The sequence below is a fragment of the Synchiropus splendidus genome, chromosome 9 (genome assembly GCF_027744825.2).
Source record: "Synchiropus splendidus isolate RoL2022-P1 chromosome 9, RoL_Sspl_1.0, whole genome shotgun sequence".
NCBI classification, from domain to species: domain Eukaryota; kingdom Metazoa; phylum Chordata; class Actinopteri; order Syngnathiformes; family Callionymidae; genus Synchiropus; species Synchiropus splendidus.
This window is the reverse complement of record NC_071342.1, coordinates 11,838,095-11,860,864: the sequence shown is the minus strand read 5'-3', so window position 1 is coordinate 11,860,864 and position 22,770 is coordinate 11,838,095. Positions and strand designations below refer to the sequence as shown.

The following is a 22,770-nucleotide window of genomic DNA, read 5'->3' as shown; positions in this document are numbered from 1 at the left end:
CCTTTCCATTAACCATTTCGCAACACAATATCATAAGTTTTTCTGTTCCAGACGCAAGAAATACAAATTGAAGGTTTCACCTGACATCACCCTGTCTGCTGCTGCTGACCTTCAAATTCCCACACTAGGAAACATGACAGCTCCAAAACATACACCACGAATATGGGCACTGTCATTCGTTGACACTATTCCATCAAGTTTAAAAGTCTAGAAGCTGGCTCTCTTAGAATGTTGGCTAATGTTTCGCGACGACTCAAACACGCGAGCATTTCAGTTAAAAAAAAAATGTTGACGTGTCTGTTCACCTTATTCGACTTAAGAACCAACACACTCTCAAATTGCAGCAAGATTTTAACACAAAGTGAAGTGTGTCATGTCACAGTATATCCTCCAAACATGAGCCGCTCCCGTGTTGGTGATCCTGACACGGCCAAGTTAAACATGATGCTGCTGCTCAGCGTTAGCTTCTGTCCAACTCCATCACCCACTCACAGGCTAACTTCACAACAAGACTTGTTACGCAAGAACTATTTCCTGCAGCGAACCAAACATGACATGCCAAGTGGTAAAACACATTTTAGAAAGATGACAAACGGGCAAAATGGAGAGTGAAGTTATTTGGCAACACCTGCTGAGGGCATGTTCAGCTTTAAGCCAAAACCTTCGACACAACTATTGCAGTATATTAGAGAGTACTGAGGAAAATGATTTCAACAAGTAATTCAACCAACATAACTTCACTAACAAAGAAGTGTATCAGTTTGTCTCCTTCGCACCCATAGAAATTCCTCTTTCAACATGCACCATCAGAAAGGTTCCAACTACCGAGCTGCACCATAGTTAAAGAAGGATGACTTTCGGTGTGAAAGTAAATCAGCCACATCATTTTGATACACTGAATAGTGAACGTTGTTCCGTCTGAGACGGTCAAATCTGCTAAGGGTGCTCATTTATTTGTTAAAAACCACACAGTCATCACTTTGCCATCAATACACGGGAAAAGTTTTGGCTAAATCTCCTTCAGATACTATCAGGATGTAGTCCAAACACTTTGTGACACTGCAACAACAGGGTGACTGAGATATAAAGAGAGATGAGATAATCTGGCACTGACGGAGGTCCACTGCCGCGAGAGCATTGTCTGTGGTGGAGCTAATAATGTCCAGCCAGGCTGTCTGATCCTTGATCCTTGGCCCGGGTCCAGAGCGGGCATGCTGCTGCCGTCTCTCCACCTCTCATCTCCACTCTACACCCCCCCCAATCTGTGACAGGGGGGCTTCCCGAAACAGCTTTGATCACTGTCGGCCTGTCATTCAGCATTAGGAATCCCGGGAGAGGGGACTTCTCTCTGGGACTCGGATGGACCAGAGCGGTGCCCGAGTCAGTGGAACAATCGGGCCTGTGTGATACAGCAGGCGTCGGGGCGTGAGCAGACGTCCTCTGGTGTGTGCCACATGTCTCACCCCTGACACTGTCATGACCCAATCTTCACTCTACTAACAGCTTTATCTCGCCGAACTGGTCACGGGACTTGTAGATGGGTGGTGGTATTGGTGGATGATGTGAAAAACAGATCAATGATCTAAGCATCCTCATGCCCTCTCTACTGACCAGGGTCTTTCAAGATGTTTGTGACGCTTCTCCTGTGCCTGGTGACAGTAAATTGGGAGGAGGCCCCATGTCATCCTATCCTATGTAGAAATTATTATATTTGCCCAGAAGAGCTGGAGGTTTATCACCTGGTCTAATGTTGCTCCTCTGACCTCGGACATTACATGACAAACATGATTATTATGGATTGTCTTGTGCCTTTTCACAAAACAAGAGTTTATATAGCTATATTTTAAACACATAAACAGACCCCTTAAAACAGGAGAGTATCTTATGTGGCTCTTTGGGGAAATGATTCGCCCTCCACTGGTTTAAAAGGTCAAACAATACCCTTGACTACACTCACTAGTGTGACAGCACTCCCATACATAAACATGCACACACATTCAGAGCGTGCTCACATGTGCGGGAACATCTGATACCGCTTCTCTTCTGCTCCCGCTGTGTCAGGAGTCCGTCTTTCCAGAAAATGATTTGAGAATGAGGACGACTTTCAACCAGAACTGGGGTCTCACTTTACATGTCGACCGAACATTGTGCTTAACCCATCTGAAACCATTCATAAATAATATTTTATCCTCCGAGTGAAGGCTGTGCTAAGAATAACCAAGCTCATCAATCATAACCTTGAGAAATAGCGATGAAAATGTAAAATTTGTTCACATGAAGCAGACGCTTTCAACAAGTTTATTCCTGATTCTTTTGCATTTGTCGCCCACAAACCACAGAAGACAGGTTCCAGACATTGAACATCGAAGCAGAAATGCAGATTTAGGAGTAATAAATGAGACGTAGTTACAATAGTACATACCTTGACCAAGTTGTTGATGTTGTTGGAGCTCACTGCTCTTAGTTAGAGTAATGTTCTTTATCAAAAACGTAATCGGTCACACAGTTACACTTGATCCCATGATATCTCGACCGTGGAATTTTAAAGTAAATAGTGGAAAGTGTGTGTTTAATTAGAGCCGAGCTCTTGTGTGGCAGGCAGGGTACAATCAGAGTCTCACTTATTCACCACCAGGAAGTCGTCCACAAAAGCCTGTCACTGATATTAATTGAATTTGCATTCCAGTGAGCTTGGCCGCCGCTGCTGAGGCCTTGACCTTACAGCAGGCTCTCCACAGCAGATGATGACCACTCACCACCTCCGAAATGTGTGTGTTTGTTCTGTGTGCTACGCAGCCAGCAATAACACCCCAGAGACAATCATGAGGTCAACAATGATTCGCCAAACTTCACAACTCATTCTCGCTGACCTGAATTTACACATACATTTTTCGTCACTCCCAATGATCAGTCACTTCTCACCTCCACAAACCTGCCATCATCACGTCACCGCGGCAACGGTCACATCCAATTAGAGCTGGAGGAGCGACAGGAGGCCTGAACTCCCACTAATGGGAAGTCGATATTGCTGTTATTACTCTGGGGGGGAACATTTATTGGGAAATATCACACGGCGTCTCCATAAATGATGGAGACAGAAGCAAATTAGAGCTGGGCTCCATCTGACAGACCCATCAAGGGTATGACATGGAAGCAATATTGCTAATAATGACCACCCAGTTTCCTTCAAATGGAGGACTGAGAAGTTAACTTTGACAGAAAAAACAGCATTATTCTTTGTAGCCATTTGGTTATGGAAAATACTAAAATAGAAAAATAAATAAATACATTTAAATGCCAACAGATGAGCATTAGCAAGCTTCTGCCACCATCTATCAAGCTATAAACGTTAAATATCTCTATATATTAGGTAGGTAGGTAGGTAACTTTATTGTCAAATATGCTACAGTACAAGACATATAGCATGGATGAAATATCTGTTCTCTCAGACCAGGACGCATGACATAAAATCACAGACAGGAACAAATATAAATAATTGATAAATACACAGCAGGATACATGGCAACAGTCCAATATTTAGATGTATATTATATATATTTTTATCTTATAAATATATAGATTTTTTGACATATCAAACAGAGAACTTTGTCAGTGAGAGTTCAGCTGAACTGTCGCCACGCTGATATGAGAAAAGACAAAATCTAAGCGCACATTGATTCCTTTTACGGCTTAAACACTTATTCCCAAGTGTTCTATACATGTTTGAGTCAATATTAGGAAACCACCAGCGATCCACTGAGGCCAAATAAAACCTCACAAGTTTCAGAATAAACGTGAAAGAGCATGATGTGGTTTGTCAGGCGGGCCAATCCTTCATAACTCTCTTTGACGCAGCTAACCACCAGAGGCACATTTGCTCCGTTGTGAAATCGGAATAATTAAAGGATTTAGCCAATCAATCTTCCAGAGCAATTTCCTCCATTCAGGCTCCAGCCCAACGGGGTTTTAGGGCAAGCTGTGGAGGTGAAGGTCACGGGCCTACGAGTCGTGTTCAGGAAGTAACAGCACACAGCTCAGCCTGTAATGAATATCGGGGGCGTCAGAGTAAACATAGCACCAGCGGCCGTGGCTCAAATCACACGTTCCTGACTCAAACACTGAACAGAGCTCTGAGTTACGGCCAAACAACTGGTTAGTAAGAAACGTGGAAATGTTCTTCAAGTTATCCTTACTATCTCAGACGGTTGGTTTGAGCTCTCTCTAACAACATGTAAAGCCTGGTGGAAAGCTCCACTGAGGTTCACAGAGACAAATATGAGTTCGCATATGTTCTTTTCTCACTCCATCAAACAGCAAACTGATATTTTGCTTTGGATGGATAACAATAATTTGATGGCAATGACAACAATCTAGAAAATAATTTGTCAGTGGCTAAGCAGGCCCAGCGCTTTGTTGTCATTATAGTCTATGCTACTTCTGGCCTCTGTCCCCTACGCAGAGAAAAAAATCCAAGGGAGAACCAAGCAGGAGCAGCCTCAACTCACAAAATGCCACTCAAAAATTGTGTAGTTCATGTTTTATCCAACAACCAGTCAAACTATATTTGACTTGGATCAGTTGAGTTACCCTTGGTTCTCCTCCCTATCCAGGACACCTCTGTAGGGGTGTCATCCATCAAGACCCCAGTTGAACACCCTGTCAACTGGGAATAGATTAATACGGACACATTTGTATTAGGGAGCTTTACAGCAAAGCTCAGTTATGACAATGACAACTGAGAGATTCCTAAAAGATAGGTTGCGAATGACCTGCGGCTCCCGTGTCAATCCAAGGCTGCAACACACTGTCACTAAGGCGTCACATATCAAGTACCATCTACCGTCTGACTTTTGCAGTCACTATAGAAGCAGAAGTCAGCCTGCCGCGTTGAATGTTGATGCATAGGCGGCTCAATGGAGGCAAGTGTTCCCCTTCTGGCATGAATTTCATGGAGAGGTACTCAAGTGAAATTGAAGTTAAAGAGTGAAACATGAACGACGACTTCCCTGTGGATGAATCTTCATCCCAACCACCATCTTTTGGTTCTGGGAAATGACGGGAGTAAAAGTTGTGAGAGGTGTCTTGATGTAATGCAGATGACTGACTTAAAAGTCAATATTTGACGCCTTAGGAATGAGAACGTGTTGCTCAGTCTAATCTCTCAGTGGCCATATACATAGATTCACAACGCGCTGAAAAGAATGCACCACTATTTGGAAAAAAAATGAAGGTTTGGTATCGCTGTAATGGACCGGCAGTGAGTCCAGGGTGTTTCCCACCTCTCACCCCAACTTGGTGGGATTGATTCCAGCTAGCTTTAACCCTTTAAAAGGAATGAGTGGAAGATGAATGCATGAATTAGATCACGACCCAAGACAGGGGTGACATCACTTTCTTTCGTTTTGGAGAACTCTTCGTCTTGTCAACATGCTTGCATGAAGTGATGCTGTATGAACAAAATCATCTTTTTACTGAATTCATCCATCCATCCATTCATTCAGTTTCTACAGGTGAGTCTGTCCCGACATGGTTTTTGAACATTGTAGCTCCTTTAAGGTTGAACAGAACCACAAGACCACAAATGATTAATTGAACTACATCATTACAATAACCTAAATATTGGGGTGAGAAAAAATGAGCCGACGCGACAGTAAGACATGCTTGTTTATCCAAGTTCATTTGAGTGATTTCCACCGTTTGTGTGTGGATGACCAGCGTGTGTGTGACTATGGTGACGATAGTTATGGTAGGGGGTGTTACTCTGTGACCCATTCACATGGTTAATAAAACATTCATAGAAGCAAAGGAATGTTATAGTTTTTGTGGGCGTGTGCGTGGAGAGAGCCCTGTGTGTGTGTGTGTGTGTGTGCGTGCATGAGTGTGACCAGAGGAGAATGTGTGTGTGCCTTGTGTCTGTGATGTTGGGCCTCCTGCAGTGACCCCACGGAGTGCACCATTCTGTTCACAAACAAAGGGCCGGCTGTTCCCCCCCCTCTTCAACCATGGACCACTCCAATGTCACCGACCGTTTGCCGCCGAACTATCCAAATATTTCTCTTCCTGCTCCTGATTTGTCTCAATAAATAGTTTTGTGTTTTGGGTTTTCTTTCTCCTCCCTGGTCTGAGCCTTTAATAGAGGACCCCCGAAGACTCAGGTGACTGCTGATCCTCAATCATCCAGCTTCTCAGCTCAAGTGGAAAGACACAACCTCGTGTGACTCTTGTGAGCAAAACATCCCACGGTGCTCACTTTTTGGGAATATTATTTTATCGTTTATTGACATCGAACCGATTCCAACTTATTTTGGGAGGGGGGCCTTCTGCACTCACAGTCTTCACACAGAGACGCATTGTGCTTATGGTGTCTGACGGCTTTTCTTAAACCACTAGATGGAAGGACTGATCTCTGATTCAGGAAAATAAATGTAATTTGCATGTGTGTCAGCTCATGGATATTTTCAAACAGTCAATGTTCTTTCCCAGTTCTGACATATAAGTCTTTGTTCTGTGTCTCTCCACAGCCCAGTTTTTCGCCAACTCACACTTCAATGCGCGGCTTCTCTCACATATTTTTTTTTTCTCGGTCTTCCTCCAATGGGTTTTGGGAAATAAAGGAGTTTTGATTCGCTGCCTTAAATTGTACCATGTCAACTTAACTTTCCGTTTTCGATCTGATAGCACGAGCTTACATTCCTCAATCACTCAGGTCTGAAAATGCCAAGCTTCCTTTTTCTCTGGCTGCTTAAGTCAGCTCAGTTTGAGGTCTAATGGTGGGTTCCTGTGCCAGACGATGGATACTACCATCTCACTTGGGTCTGCCAGTCTCTAATCCCAGTGTCTTGGACATAGTAAACACAAGGTAAACCACCATGAAATACAGAAAAGGTGGCATCTTTGTGTGTGACACAACTTGCACTGACTCCAAGTCAGATCCTGGAATCCTCAACGAAGACGGCAAACCTTTTTTCAATTTCCAAAGGGTTCAAATACACATAATAAAATATTTGTACTGACGTAGAATTCAGAATTTTCTTCAAGGACAGGAAGTTGCCACAAACCCAGAGATACACATGTAAACTAAAGATCCTTTTCAGCTCCACTGGTTTGTCACAAGCTCATTGTTGGATGACCTCTGAAGACAAGAGCTCAAGATACTCATCTTCTGAGGGAATTGTACCAAAAGGTGAAATGTTCCTCCAATTCACATCCAACAGTTTTGGCCAACAGCCTCGTAAAACAGTTTTTAAACGATTGTGAACCCTTCACCACATTCCCTAGCGACCTCCAGTTCCTGTGACCTGTACTTGTGTCCACTCATAAAACGCTCCTGCTAACATCCAGGACATTATTGATATTCCGCCACCCGTCTATTTTTGAGGTCGACTGTCAGCCACTCAGAAAGATCGTTCTGCCGTTGATCCAGAACAAATCCTTCATACCGACTCAGTCATCCATCAGAGTTCACCGCGTCACTCTGGAGGCAGAAAAGGTCTCACCCTGTTCCGTACAGAGGTGTGAAAGTCGGAGCATTTCCAGAACCGTCACCGCACACACACATACACTCTGTCTCTCTCTCAGACAAACCCATGTTAACTCCTCACACTCTTCCACACCTCCACAGAGAGCAGAACACAACTTCTGTTTGGTTTGGACGGCCCTCTGAGGAGACCTCCAGGTTGAACAAGCTTGTAACTCACCACAGACCTAACACTTCCCAAGTGGTAGGAAGCGTCTGACCTAACATGTCAGCGCTAATCCACTGAAATCTCTATACAATCTACATATAAAATTGCACTAGATGCCACTGGTGGACTCTGGATCACACACTGCTGAATGGCCACGCTGATTTTGGTGGGTCTGATTTTAATGACTTCCACATCTCCCTGATCAAAACATGTTTTTCCAACATCACAATGCAGCTGGATCAAAACAGTCTAAATCCCTGTGAACTGTTTTACTTATGTAATTGGATCCGTGATGCTCCTTTGCTCCCAGCCGTAATGGAGATAATGCCCAACATTAATCTCACACTGGCCCACATACTTGAGGTCAGAGGTCAAAGCCATTTCATGTTGTCATCCCTGTGCTTGAACTTGAATCAGCCTGTCACCTCCTCAGGACTATTTATTACAACCCTAATGGCCCAGTTTCAAATATCACTCCACTGACACACACACAGAGACACATAACCTAGGTGGTTTAGACGTGTCTGACAACATATTTTGAAAGACTAATAATCAATTTGAAAGAATCATGTTGCATTTTTTGGGGAACTGAAAAACTAAATTGCAGCATCTGTTATGCTCTGTAGAACACGTCTCTGTATTTATCTGTTGTTTAAGAACCAGATGAAAGCCTCATCTCGCTGATGCGATCACAAAAGTTTAGCCTAACTTCAATAGTGCAGATGAAAAAAAAAATCAGGCAAAATACAAGACAAAAGCAGAAGAGTTAGAAATACATTATACATTTTCAATAAATGTCCAGCAAATAAAGCAGATTAAAAAAAAAAAGAAATAGAACATTCTAAAGAGAAATATGGTAATATAATGTAAGCTGGTGTTATAAACCGGTATTTGAAGCTCAAAAAGGCTCACAAAGATTATTAATATTTGAACACAGATCACTGTGAAACACCATTTTTCAGTAATATTAAAATGGAATGGAAAAAAAAGTCAATTCACCCCAAAAGGAGACAAGAAAAGGTCACACACTAACAAACAGTGGGGTGTGGTTACGGTATGTCCCGAGGTGAGATGTTATGCTACATGTGAGATTAATATCAGAAATGTGAACTGATTTATGGAGAAATAAAACAGTGAAAAAGAAGAAGAGCTCTTGACTTGTAGCCGCTGGTCGCCTCACTCACTCACACACACACACACACACACGTTCAAAAAAGAAAGACCTGTTGCTACTTTTCAGGAGAGAATGAAAAGGAGACTTCTGTGGGGCCCTTGGGAGCCAGAAAGGTTTCTTGGTGCGCGTGCAAGTGTGCACGTGCGTGTGAACACACATTTGTGTTCGGTGGCGGAGAGTGACCCGAGAGGCCCAGCTAGTTACAACTTCACCGCTGGAGACCAGCACTTCCACAAAACACGCATTGTTAATGCAAACCTCCAGACACCAGAGACCCAACTTTAACACACATTAAAAATGAGATGGTGAAGTTTTTTTTTTATTTTGTAATTAGAAGTATGTGTATTTGTTGATGGTGTTCAGACAGTTTCTCACACCCACACTGTGGACAATGTGCACGACTGTCAGCAACAATAACCCTTGGGTGGTTGCTCTGACTATTATTGTAGGTGTTTCAAAGCTAATTATGTGTGACTGAGAGACCGTCAAAAACAGTTACTGGAAATAATGTGGCGAGCTGGAAATAGTGAGTTAGAATCGCCTGAAGAAGAAAAACACAGATTCAACGGTGGCTTTGTTCTGAGCACAACTCTGCCAGCATCATTATTACAACAACATAAGCAGTCATGCGCTGGTATCCCGGGAATACCTTCTTACTACTCCTTCTCCAATGATGTACAATACGTTGTGTTGATGATGGTCAAAAGCGCACCAGCACCTTTGTCGAGATTCAAGGAGAAAAGAAAGGATCTTTATAAACCTGCTTACTACTGATCTAGTGTATCAGAAAGTTCCCACATGCTTGTTCCATATGATGTGTTCATGACGTACGTAAAGTTGGCCACCGGTTATAGGAACTTCACAAAACAATAAACGATTATAAATGTTTCTGTGCCATAGTAGACTTTTTTTTAATTAATAACACACGTTGTTGAAAGGTTTAAAGCGGGCAACTACTTTCGAAATTTAACTATTACATATTACACTACTATTACGTATAATTACATAACTCGATGTATTAGTTCTCAAAGACCTTTTGTGACATTTTTTTTTTTAATTTCGCGATTAGAATTAACTATTTAAGTCGTGCCGTGACTGAGTGATCCATCCTGGATTTTAGGGCGAGTACGATTGGCGGCCGGGACTGGAACGCAGCATCAGCAGGAAAACACTGCAGACAGACCGTGCCTGTGTTGGGACTATATCATTATCAGCGACATCACGGAGAGGAGGGGCGGGTATCATGACCTCCGCTTTTGGCTCGGACCCGCTAAATCCTCGTTGGCTGACGGCAGAATACGTCAGCCCCTCCACACTGCTCCACTATAAGCCACTCCAGCCCGCAGCAGTCACTTACACGCGAGTGTAAAAAGTCCAGCATCCACAGCACCGTGACGCCGTCATCTGGATTCCTGGCGCGCCCACGGACCGATTGGACCACACTTTACTTTGGCTCTGCGGCTCACGAGTGCCATGTTTTTCACGTACTTTTTGTCGGTCAACTGCTTCCTGGGGGTCTGGTCCTTGAAAGCGGGGTCCACGGGCGGCTTTTCAGGTGACCTGGACCAGGACACGGTGTCGCAACACATGTCCAGACTCTACCAGTCATGCAGCGCGGAGAACCGACTGAAAGAAGGGAATACTGTGAGGAGTTTCAGAGCCGCTCCAGGTGCGTCACTGTGCCACAAAGGATTCCACTTTATTCCGAATGTTTTCTATCAAGTTGAAATGAGTCTCTCCGGAGAAAGCCGAGTGGCGGCGAAAACGTCCGAGCATCCACGTTTGGCGCACATGCTCAGGTTGAATTTCATCCCCACTGATCTGTCTCTGGTTGCGTCAGTGAGTGAGACATAATTCATTCATCACTAACTTTGTTTTAAAGAATCAACTCTTTTACAACGACGTTTTTAGTGTTTACCGTAAAGCTCGATGCTGAAAATCATATTAAACTTTTGAAAGTAGCTAGTCAACACATTGTCGTCTTTTTAAATTCTCTTAATAATAATAATAATTTATTGAGAAACACTTTTTTCTATTAAGAATTTTAATGTATTTTATGTTATTTATACTCTTACTCTATCTGTTATGGACAGATCATTTTTCTATTTTTTGCTCTGTAAAAGCAGTAGGAAGGGAATTGAATGTAAACTGGATATTTTTGTGGTTGTACATTTTCAAATGACATTATTTCTGACACTGTAAGACCTACTTACATTGAAATAATATCCAGTGTCACATATATATGTTTTTTAACGGGAAAAAAGGTTCAGGTGCTGCTTGAATGTGAAAAGAATGATGTTGCCACCATGTGCCGACAATGTTCTACTCATAAGAGAGTCATTAAAAAAGGTCATCCATATTATGTTCTTTTCAAGGTCAAGAGCTCTCAACTTGGAATAGCAATTTTGTACAGTAATGAAGTTGGATATTGAGAGGTGTGCTCAAACAGCAGGAATTTTCAACACCTAAATATTAAGATTTAGTATTGACTTTACACGTTTGAGTTGTCACCGTGAAGCTTAATACACTTCAGTATTTCTGAATGTTTTTGCAACAGTCTGAGAATGCATTTAAATTGTTATCGTCAGCAGCTGTACCACCTGATCAATTACCTCTGACTCTCATTGTGCTGAAGAATGCGACTGACCGTCTGTCATCAATGACAGTAAAGCTGCAGTTACAAGGTTCCTGTGCTGCCGTTGTGGCGACAGGACATGTGCGACCGAGCCCTCGTCCTGGAGTCGAGGGGCTTAAAGCCACAGTCGCTCCTCTCTGTCTGATGCTGTTTTTACAAACATAACTCACACGTTTGTATCCCTCTGACGCTCTCGGGTGGCATAACATAACATGTGCGTATTTTTACTGCAGCGGCAGAATGTAACACAAGGAGAGATGTGAGAGAGTTTTCACAACACTGTCAGATTTTTTCATACACTCGATTATGTCTGGATGTGAGGGGATGGAGGCTGACTCGGGCTTAAGTAGAAGCTTTAAGAGAGGCTGAGGTAAGCACTTCCATATGCAGGCGGGATCCAGGGTAATGTATATGTCCTGAGTGCCCGGCACTTCCGCTCCACTCTTGTACAATGGACAATAACTCTGCTGTTGAAGGAAATGTTCATCATGAATATGCAGCTCTGCAGCAGAGTTCCTCTGCAGGGCACCTTCTGAAATCCTACCTGCAGCTGTGTGGTGTGGCCTCAGGCATGGGAGGGAGTTTGACTTCAGCAGTAGGCGGTGGCTCCCCTTTTATGGTGTATGAGTAACCAAATTTAAAGGTGTCATTGGTGCAAGCCACAGTTTTTGGTTTTAGCAGCTGAATTCAGTAGCTGTTCTAACTGGCCCGATTATTGAAAACAATATTGTAATTGCATGTACTCATCAGTTAGTGCTCATGAATCTACTATGTTTTTGTTTTTTTTTTATTTTTTTTTTTATTATGCCATTTCACTGAGTTTATTTGTAATTTTGGATTCATATTTTTTGTAATACTTTTGTTTTCTATGAAGTAGTTGAAGTAGCTAAGACACTGATATTGTTTTAGACTAAATCTGTATTTATTAATTTTATTATTATTATTATTGTTTTGTATCACAGTGGTATTGTGTTTGCATTTGCAATTTCAAAAATTACTCTAACTCTGTCTAAAGTTGCATCAAAAGTGGGTGTCATGCGTAAGCAGCAACAAGGTTTGTCACAATACCAACATTGCAAACTCGACATCAATACCCAGGAAGATAGCATTTTCAATAACATGGGGATAAAATATGACTATTGAATATTAGCAACATATTATCAACATGAAAAACAGAACTTCAGATTAATAATATAATGAAGACAAAACCAGACAAGCCAAGTTTTTATTTGCAAATAAATGCAAAATAAATAACCCAAAGAGCTGTTATTTTTTAAAGCTACATGAGTCTTAGGATCACATTTTCATTATTCTTTAAACATCGCTGGTTGAGTTGGTTGTGACCTCATAGGTTTAGTTGCAGGTTGACATCTCTCCGCTTCAGTCTGCCTCTGTAATTGAAGGACATCATTTGGTGTTGCAAGGCTATTAACTTAATTTTGAGATTGCTGTCTGAAACAGGCATGTCGACCTGAATTTTAGATGAGTCAGTGGTTCCATTTCGCCTTGTATGTTGCTACTGGATTGCCAGTAAGAGGCACTCCAACACTTGTCCTACGAGACCCTTAGGGCACAGCAACAGTTGACATAAAAGTCAAAGGTTACCATCGATATGGATATGTGTGGCGGGAAGAAATGCCATCACTCTTTGAGTGATTCATGACTGACATTTTGACTGACTTGCTAATTGACTGCTTTGTCTTTTCAGACTTAGCTGACCAGAAGATTGTGTACCAGTTAAACCTCTCTGCACTCCAGGAATCAGAGGTCATCCTCTCTGGTACATTCCACTTCCCGCTGGAACGACGTCCTCACCAAAAAAATTGGTTCTGTAAACGCTTCAAGAGCCCATCCTGCCGACCCTCGGCCACTCTGACTTCTCAGTCCATCAGCCTGATCTTTCGCTCAGTCCATCTGAGCTCAAGGGTCAGCTCCGGGTCAATGGGGTCATTCCTAGGCAATGTGACCTTCCACCCCCACAGGAGAGGGGTGTGGCAGATGAAAGACGTGACCCAGGTCATAAAGCAAGCCAGAGATAAGGGTCATGTGCTTGTGTCAGTGGAGCTGGACGTCGGGCAGCAGTACCACAGAACGTCGTCTCCAGGCAACTTGCCGTACCTGCTAGTCTATGCTGATGATGTTGCGCTGTCGGAGCCCAACAGTGTTGCTATGGGTCTTCAGAGGTACGACCCCCTCACCGAGGGAGGGGAGTCCATCGATACTTCACAGTCACAGGACTTGAAAGGACGCGTGAGAAGGGAAGCCACTTCGCTCCCCGAGCCAATCCAGAACAATGAGCTCCCTGAAGTGGACTACATGCCTGAAGGTCACAGGAAGGATGACCTCTGGGAGAGTGCTTGGTACCTGGCAGTCAAACCCAAACTTAAATCAGAAAAACAGGAAAAGAAAAGAAAGATCCAGCAAGAGGAAAGAGTTGAGCAAAACGAAGGCGGAAGCAACGCTCAGGTTTCCAAAGAGACGAAACGAACATCTGAGCGTCAATCGGCCGACAACTCGACGGAGAAGCGACACAAGGAGAGTCGCACCACCCACCGCCGACATGACGGCAGAGATGGAAGAAAGCTCAAAGGAAGCCCTCAGACGAAATCACCTGTTCTGAACTTTGACGAGCAAACCATGCGTATAGCTAGGAGGAGACAGTGGGCGGAGCCTCAACACCGAGGCTGCTCCAGGAGGAACCTCCGAGTGGACTTTGCTGATATTGGTTGGAGTGAGTGGGTCATAGCGCCCAAAGCTTTCGAAGCCTACTACTGTGCCGGCACCTGCGGGTTTCCGATGTCCAAGGTAAGAGCACAGACTTCTTCATCCGTGTTTAAACAACAATTTAAGGGTCAAATTCTTCTTCAGGTGGCCAGACCATCCAACCACGCCACCATCCAGAGTATCGTCAGAGCGGTGGGGATCGTTCCTGGCGTTCCTGAGCCCTGCTGTGTTCCAGAGAAGATGAAACCCCTACCAGTACTCTTCCTAGATGAATCCACAAATCCCGTTCTTAAGATCTACCCCAACATGTCAGTGCAGTCCTGCTCGTGCAGATAAGAGCTGGCCACGGGGGCAGAGGACAGAGCACGACGCCTGAGACAGAAAACAGAACTGATGGAGACAGAAGCTTTCCGTGCAAGACACTTTGGACTTTGTTCTCACTGAGAGGAAACAGTCGTGAGAGAAACCAGTCATCTGGTCTTTGGCTGCAAACTTGGGGAGAAATATCATCCGGCCTCTGACTCTGCTCAAGGAAGCTAATAAAGAGGTGGTCGCCTCACAGGTCCTACCTTCAATTTATTTCATGAAAGTGGGCCAGAATGTTCAAGGAATGAGTGTTGTTGTCTGCCCACATAAAATTGTGTTGTCTGAGAATTAAAGGGAAATATGAACGTGCCAGTGGTGAGAGCAAAATTAAGTGACATAATATATATATATATATAAAAAAGAAAAAGAAAAAAATTAGAATAAGTCACTGAGCTTTTTCAGTAGGAAAACAAATGGTTATTGTCAAATCCAAATTCTGACAGAATCTGTCCATCGAAGTTTGTAAAAGCCTAAAGGCCATCTAATCGAAGAGGCAAAAAAGTCAAAAATGGTCGCCATTTAGGCAGGAAAAAAAGAATAAAATTGTTTCTATTGCTACATAAAGTGAAGGAGCTAATTGTACATTAGCAATTTTGTCACGGGAGAAGACCAGAGGCTCCGTGAAAGATATCATGAAATGTTCGGCAGCTTCCACACTTTCACATGAAAAGAGATTATGAGACATATTTTTCTACACTGTACAGCTGTATTTACATTTTGCCTGGAACATGTTATTGTATATTCTCGCTGTATAGACCGGCCATATTGTCTGGATGAATTCATTTTACTCCAAAAAAAGTTGAAGGTTTTTAAGTATTTTGAATGTGAAATGTATTTTTTCATGATGACTAGATGACAATTATTTGTACATGTGTATTGTTTAAGTTATGGAAAAGTAGCCGTCTATGAACTAGAATAAAAGTAATTTAAAGAATGTGTTTCTTGCCAGCGTCAAATTCTTTGAGGGATTCTGTTTGTCCAAACAAAGCTAAAAGGGTACTGGTTCTTTGAAATGACTACAAATGCAGGAAGGATCCACTCAAAGATACCCAACATTCCCCGGGAGCCCTTTGACCTGTTATTACCCCACACCAAAGGCTTGGGCGTCTTTTGTCCAGCAAATAATGTCACTGATGCAGCCGCTCTGGATTAATGGTTGAAGGAGGAAGCCTGCACACACCAATTAAGACGTCAGCCACTTGAACTTCAAAACACTTCCCTGCGTCTGCCCTCCTCGCATTCAAAAGCACAACATTTCTAAGTGCAGGATGTTCTCCTTGCATTATTAGTTTCTCTGCAGATGGTGGCAAAAAGAAGAATCCCAACCATTTAACCCAGATTCTTGTCACTTTTTGTGGCAGGAAGAAGGAGGCGACACCAGTGCGTTTGTAAACAGGGACTGACAGCGAGGCTGCCTTTTGATTATTAACCCATTATTCTGTGGCTTCTTTGCCTAGAGTCTTCAAAAGTTGGCACAGAGCTTCCACATCTGTTTGCAACAACAGAGTGCTTTGAAGGTTCCCCGGACAGTAATTTTCTGTCAGAGACGTTTCGTAAGCACTAGTGGGGAGAGACTCCTCAACTCTCTATTCAGCTCTCTATCATGTTGTTTTTGCACCATCGCCTCTTGCTGAACAGACTTGCAGAGGAGAATTTGTGAAAGAAATGCAACGATTTACTCTAGGATTTCATGGTGAACAACAGGAAGCAGAGTTACAAGTGGCTCTGGTCACACAAATTGACCATCAGATATAACAGAGGGACAGTTTTAAGGCAAGCTGAGGGAGGCCATATGATGGACATGCTGAACTAGGAGAGATGGAGATATTTGGGAATAGGAGAAGAGGGCCTCATCTACTGAGGCAGTGGTAAACAAGGACATGAGAGGGGAGGTGGTGGTTAACCCTTTGACAGCCTGCTCGACCACCTTAGCACTCATTACACGGACTGACTTAAATTCATTTGAAAAAAGAAATGACATTAAATGGTTGTTATAAGAAATACCTCAAACTTTTGCTGTAAATACATATAGAAATTGCAGATGACATTCTTTCAACGTTTTGCTCATTTTGACAAAGGTACTTATGAGACTTTGTGAGAACGATATATGTGATATTTTCATTCCTCCACTAGGAGTGTAAGAAAATACAGATACTCAATACTAAATATCATGATACCCGATGCTGCAATACCGTAGTTTATGTCAACAATTTTATGCTATGCTATTATCTATAAAATAAATGCTTGGATATGTATGTATTTTTGAGTTTAATGAAGTTTATTTGCTAAAGCACCTTTGTGACAGACAACCAGATCTCGCAAGTGTTCAGGCTCAATGTGGAGCATCAGTGTGCGCTAACCAATATGATGGTAGATTCTAATGGGACAAGATTCAAAAGGTAGCACAGACACACGCCAACCCAACCCGCAAATATTTAGGGCACCCGCTGTATAGATATGTGTGCATAGTTCTGGAAAAGGTGTTTCAGATTATGTTTGACTCATAAGAGTACCGGTAAGATCAGTAATAAGTTCAATATTGAATTTTATTAGAATGTGTTTATATTTAAATGTGCATTTTAATGTCACATGATTTGCTTTTGTTCCTTCAAAAAACAGTTTTTAATATAGATTTTTCATGTCGTCTCAGACATTTTAGAAAAATAAAATCAGTAAAACTAAAACATTTTTTGGAATTTAACAGGGCCAGCGTGTTCTGCGGCCACCCTGGATAAATAAATGAAGGGCCCACCTCTGGCCGTCATGGTCCGAGCGTAGCCAGGCTCCAGCTGAGAAGTGATTATGAGAGCAATTGGAGTTATTATATACAACCTGTTTACTTTAGTTTCAGTTGAAATGTGGGACGACCTAATCCAGATGACACATCCAACTAATTTCCTGACTGATTTCTTTCACGGTTTGGACCAACACTCTCTGCTCTCGCAGCGTGAAACCGGTGTCAACCACAATCACAGTCACAGGAGACCACTAACAATCCTCAATACGGGTCGACAGAACCACAGTCCTCCGGCTCCCGAATCAGGCTCCGACCTGCCAATTAGCTAATACGAAAGGAGGTAAGCGAGAAACCAAAGACAATATTTGTTTTTCCACGTGATGACGGTTCAATAAAAGGAAAGAAATACAGCCACTATTAGACAACGAAGTCTGTGTCTGGGCTGAAATGACTTTTTCCTCACATGGGTTCTGAAATAAGTGGAATAATAAGCGCGTTCATTAGAAGGAAGCACTTTTGATCACCCATTAAATCACGTTGACAGCACGGAAAGAAAATCATTATTATAAAAATACGCTATAAAAACATCTACATTTACAAATTTCCAGTGAAACTGTGGATTTTTATGTTCATCAAAAGCATCTTTTATGTGCAACATGACCTTCCCATAAGGAGTCCAAGTAGGCTGTCGGAAAGGCTACGTTCTTAGCCATATTTACTCAAGATATTTCACGTAGTGCTACGACATGAAAGCAGCCAGTTTCTTAAGCTCTTTGAAAGACACCAGAACAATGAAGTCTGTTTTCCTCATTAAAACTCTGTTATATTAGTTGAGACACTAAAAAAAAGTCTCCCTCCTCGCCTCATTTACCTGCCACAGAGACGGCTATTTATGCCTGTCTGTCCGCAGCCTGACCTGAACTGTGCGAAAATCAAAACCACAAACACACCGCAGTCAGCTCGGGTGGACTTCGTGATGGTATGCAGATGAACGATAACCACTGAGCTTTTTAAACTAGGGATCTGGCACCCCTGGCCGGTCTGATATGAAAACTCTGTTAGCAAATATTTCGTGTAATCCTGACCAAATGCTTCTCTTTCCTGAAAGGAAAAAGGAAAATCCCTGATCACTTTTTGTGCCAAATTTGATTTGAATACTGCGATATTTGCCATTAAAAATCTATGTTTTTAAATTGTTTTAGCATCAAAAACACATCTTCATGTTTAAATACAAATGTAAATTTAAAAAAAGTGGACGTTGTCGAGGATTAAAGAGGCGTTTTCACTTCAGCACCAGATTATGCGCCCTCAGAAAACTAGCTTTGCTGTGTGGTGTTTACACTACCCATCAGTGTTCAGTCTTTTTCAAGTATTGCCTGCGCTTCTTTGGTTTTCAGTGGCTCCTCACAGTATCTCCACAAATCTTTTGTTGGAAATTTAACCAAAACTGATTAAAATAATACACTTTATCAGCAATAAAGTTGAGCTTCAAGTTCACACTAATAAATGAGAGAACTCAAACAATCCCAAGCAGAAAGCATGAATAAAAACACAAAACACATTTGCTTCATTTTGGACTTTAAAATGTGCAAACAAACTCAATCCATATAGCACACATCGGTTCGGAGCAGATAAAATGGCAGATTTCTTCCATATATTAGAGACAATCGTGAGCTGTCCAACTCCACTCTTAAGGTCCATAAGGCACAAACCAAACGTCAATTGAAGGACAAACTGCTGCGTGACTCTGTCGCTATCTAGTGGACACACTGATCTCTACCGACATTCATCCAATGTGTTAAATATGGCCGCGAATAAATACAGTCTTTGTCCTTGAGGCCTCAGTTATGAGAGGTCATGTGTCTGGACAGGTGGTGTCTCTCCCGGAAATACTCGTGGCATATCGGGCAGGTGAGTTTCTCTTCCCTCCTCCTTCTCACCTGAGACTCCGCCGCGAACTCCTTCTTGTGGTGGGAGCGCATGTGGAAGACGAGGTCAGAGGTCATGCGGAAGGAGAGGTTGCATTTGGCGCACCAGTTCTGGACCGAGACCCCGAATGAGGTGAAGGTAGGCGGGAGGATGGTGAGGGCCGAGTTGGTCTGAACCGGGGCGGTTCTGGACCAGTGCTCCGGCGCGTAATGGAAGGCGCCATTCACCGTGACAGCGGGTGGAACCGCGTGTAAGTCTGGGTTCAAGATACTTGGCGACATGTATCCCGACACGCTTCTTGGAGGGAAGGTGTCGCTCATATCATCTTGACCGCTAGAGGACGCAGATGTCACGCTGCTGAGACGCACTGGTCCGCCACAGAGAGAAGTCTTTTTACTGGGTTTACAAAAAGCGCTTTTCTGCTCCCCCTGACCGGACAGGACCAAGGAGAAGGCACTGCTTCCGCTGGCGTGCACCCCGGAGCTCTCCCCGAGCTCAGCATGCGCATCTTTGCTTTCCCGAGCTGCGTCGTTTTTACATCCCAGGTGATCCGTCTTTATCTTCTCGCCTTTCTGCTTACACGTAGAGTCCAGTTCGAGACCAACGCCGCTGTCTTGCGCTCGGACCTGCTGCGTGATATTGTCCCCGTAAGAGATGTTGGTTTTTTCCAGCAGAACGTTCTTACGCGATTTCAGATGTGGGCTTTCTTCAAGTTTCCTCTTCAGTGGAGGCATCTCCGGATCCTCACTGGGTTTTCTATGCTCCAAATCTCTGGCGATGTTGTGGAAGTCAGTCACTCGATGCTCTCTTTTTATCTCCATATGTTTGCGCTCGTACGCATCGCGACTCCAGGTGTTGATTTGGGTGCAGAGGAAGCGGCAGTGGGTCAAGAAGGGGAACTCGTTCTGGAAGACCTGGTTGCATCGTCCACATGTGTACTCTGCAGGACATGAAACACAAGTCAATATAATACTGAACAATAAATATCTGAAGTAAACAGTGGCTTCGCACCTTCACTGGACCTTCTGGTGGTGACGTCAGTGAAGCCCAGCAGGTGGGAGAGCTCCTGGTCGTACCACACTAGCAGCTCTTCTTCCTCCTGGATGTCCCGAGTGGTCCGGACGTACAACTGACCCGCTTTCAGAAAGGCTTCGGTGTTCTGCTCCTCTGCGTTGCGCGCAGCCTGAACCAACCGCAACCACGACAGAACCAGCGCAGAATTACGCATAGCCTCAGGGTCCACCTGTGATCCACGACAAAGTAGGTCAGGAATCCGATCGCATATAGATTAAGAGCATTGTTGGGGGGAAAAAGGAAGAAATTGATTTTGGGATTTTTTTATAATTGTAAGGGGGGGAAAAAAGTTTTCACTGGTTAAATTGTGTAGTATATTAGAAGGACCTTTCTTAGAAACAAATGCAAAAAAAACAATTCATTATTTTACAATGATTGTATTATTTCTAATGTTTATAATCTAATGTTTCGTATTTTTTATATTGTGTTTTTATATACCTTCAATTCATTATTATATTATTATTGTTATTATTAACAAAAACTTGCCAGTAAAATAATCGCATTGAATTTGCCAGTTTTAATGAAAGCAGTACGCCTATAATTGTAGTAAATAATGTGCTGATAATGTATTCATATTGTACCAAATTATTATATAGTACCAATATTGCTCAGTAGCTTACCCTAAACACGTAAGATTTCATCCTCTTGTCGGTGGATTTCTGGGCGATGAAGGCGATGGTGTCGTAGAAAGTGTGCTGGAGGAGACAGGGACCGAAGCAGGTGCCCGCGGGGATGCTGCGCGTCACCACCACGCTGGTGAACAGATCCACGGGCTGCTGCAGGGATTTGCTGTCACCGGTCCAAATGGACCGAGGCAGGAAGGCGTGATCCATCGCTAAACTGTGAGATCAAACATAATCCAGAGTCATCTCACGCGTCAGATGTCTTGTTTACTCCATCACCAATCGAGCGTTTTGGATCGCACACGATCGAAGAGGCTTCAAATGAAAAGTATCAACCAGAAGAATTAGAATCACGATTCCGAGCTGCTCTAGCAGACGGTGCTGAGGCTGGCAGTGATCACTTCTAACGTCCTTTTGTCTCATTTTCTCACTCGGTTTCTCCTTTTGTCTCCCCATCTGCTCGTTGCAACTGCCTGATGATGCACGCGAAACCTGGCGTTATTTTTGCGCGATATTAAGCGTGTCGTCTCTGAACTGACACGCATCAATCGCTTAACCTCCCCGCGGAAACTCAAATAAATCCACAATTGGGAAAGAAACAAAACAATCTTTTTGACTCTGCGCAGCCTCACTCACCTGCTGGTCATGAGTGCTGCGGCTGCAGCTTCTCCAACGATGCTTCTGTCGCTCCTCAGTGGCCGCAGGACGAGCAAGTTGTCCGTGTGAGCGTCTCTGTCTTCTGTATTCCCCCAACACCTCCCACTCCCACTTTATCTCCTGTCTGCTGTGCGCACTGAAGCGACGCACATTCATCTAAACACATGCGCACTCAGGCATCCAATAGAGTCCCGCGTTGGCCAATAATGTGGCTGATTATCCATCATCACCCTGCTTCCCCTGAACGCCGCGAGAGCTGTGTATTCATCTTGTCTCCTCAACATCTTAACAATCTGAATGAGTTCCACAAAGATATCTTGCTGAAATACTTAAAGGGACCATGATGTTGGCAGTTCAAAATATTGGGTGACCATTTGAAAGCAATATTAAACGGTATTTGATTTGCAAATCTAAAAAAAACAAACAGCTATTTTAATGCATTTTGTATCTTAAACAGATGTATACAGACAATAGTCCATTTGCTTGTTTATCTGCCTAAAGATCTTTCAATGTCTCCATTATGTGAGAAACTCCATTGACTTAAGCACAGATTGCACATTGCATGCACAACCCTTAATAAAGCCCATTCACTTTGAAGCAGTTGGAAAATGAAACCTGTCTGGGTCTATTTAAACAAAATACAGCACAGCAGGGTGGTCCGCCTGTGGGCAAATGCATTATTCAGAGAGCCATGTATTTGTCTAATGAGCATTTAATTCATTATTCTGCATCAAAGCCTTTGCTCTGGTAAAGATTCTGCTGGATGCTATCCATGATTTCTTGTCAAAATCAACAGAGTGAACAAGAACGGATTTTTTTTTTTTCTTTGGACGGCAAAATGCACACTAAAGATAATCAATGTTACAATGTGTATTTAGCGCACTCTGGAAATGTATTGGCAGCTTTTTAAATTCAGAATAGTTTATAATAAATATATAATAGTTGAAGGAATAAAAGTCTCTTGCTTGCTTACTAAGCCACGGACAGAAATACTAACCGGCTCTGTGCACTGAAATGCGTGCAAAGCCTGTTTACACATGCTAAACATGGACAAAGCCATTTATCAAGAGAGTGTTTGTTATAAAGTAAAATGCACATAGCAAGATTCATGACTGCTTTATATGAGGAATGTTTGACGTAGTTAACTTGTTACAGAACACTGATAT

At 43.0% G+C, this 22,770-nt stretch overlaps 2 protein-coding genes across 2 annotated transcripts; one reads left to right on the top strand and one right to left on the bottom strand.

The window, feature by feature from the left end:
• Positions 1 to 10,204: 10,204 nt before the first annotated feature.
• Positions 10,205 to 15,493, top strand: gdf10a (growth differentiation factor 10a). The gene is made up of 3 exons (XM_053875218.1): positions 10,205 to 10,528; positions 13,203 to 14,299; positions 14,363 to 15,493. The coding sequence occupies exons 1-3, from the start codon at positions 10,333 to 10,335 to the stop codon at positions 14,552 to 14,554; spliced, it is 1,485 nt and encodes a 494-aa protein (XP_053731193.1). The 5' UTR covers positions 10,205 to 10,332; the 3' UTR covers positions 14,555 to 15,493.
• Positions 15,494 to 18,893: 3,400 nt separating this feature from the next.
• prdm8 (PR domain containing 8) lies at positions 18,894 to 21,709 on the bottom strand. The gene is made up of 4 exons (XM_053875580.1): positions 21,584 to 21,709; positions 20,945 to 21,164; positions 20,262 to 20,493; positions 18,894 to 20,190 (listed from the first exon to the last, which is right to left on the bottom strand). The coding sequence occupies exons 1-4, from the start codon at positions 21,592 to 21,594 to the stop codon at positions 19,163 to 19,165; spliced, it is 1,491 nt and encodes a 496-aa protein (XP_053731555.1). The 5' UTR covers positions 21,595 to 21,709; the 3' UTR covers positions 18,894 to 19,162.
• Between the last annotated feature and the right edge of the window lie 1,061 nt (positions 21,710 to 22,770).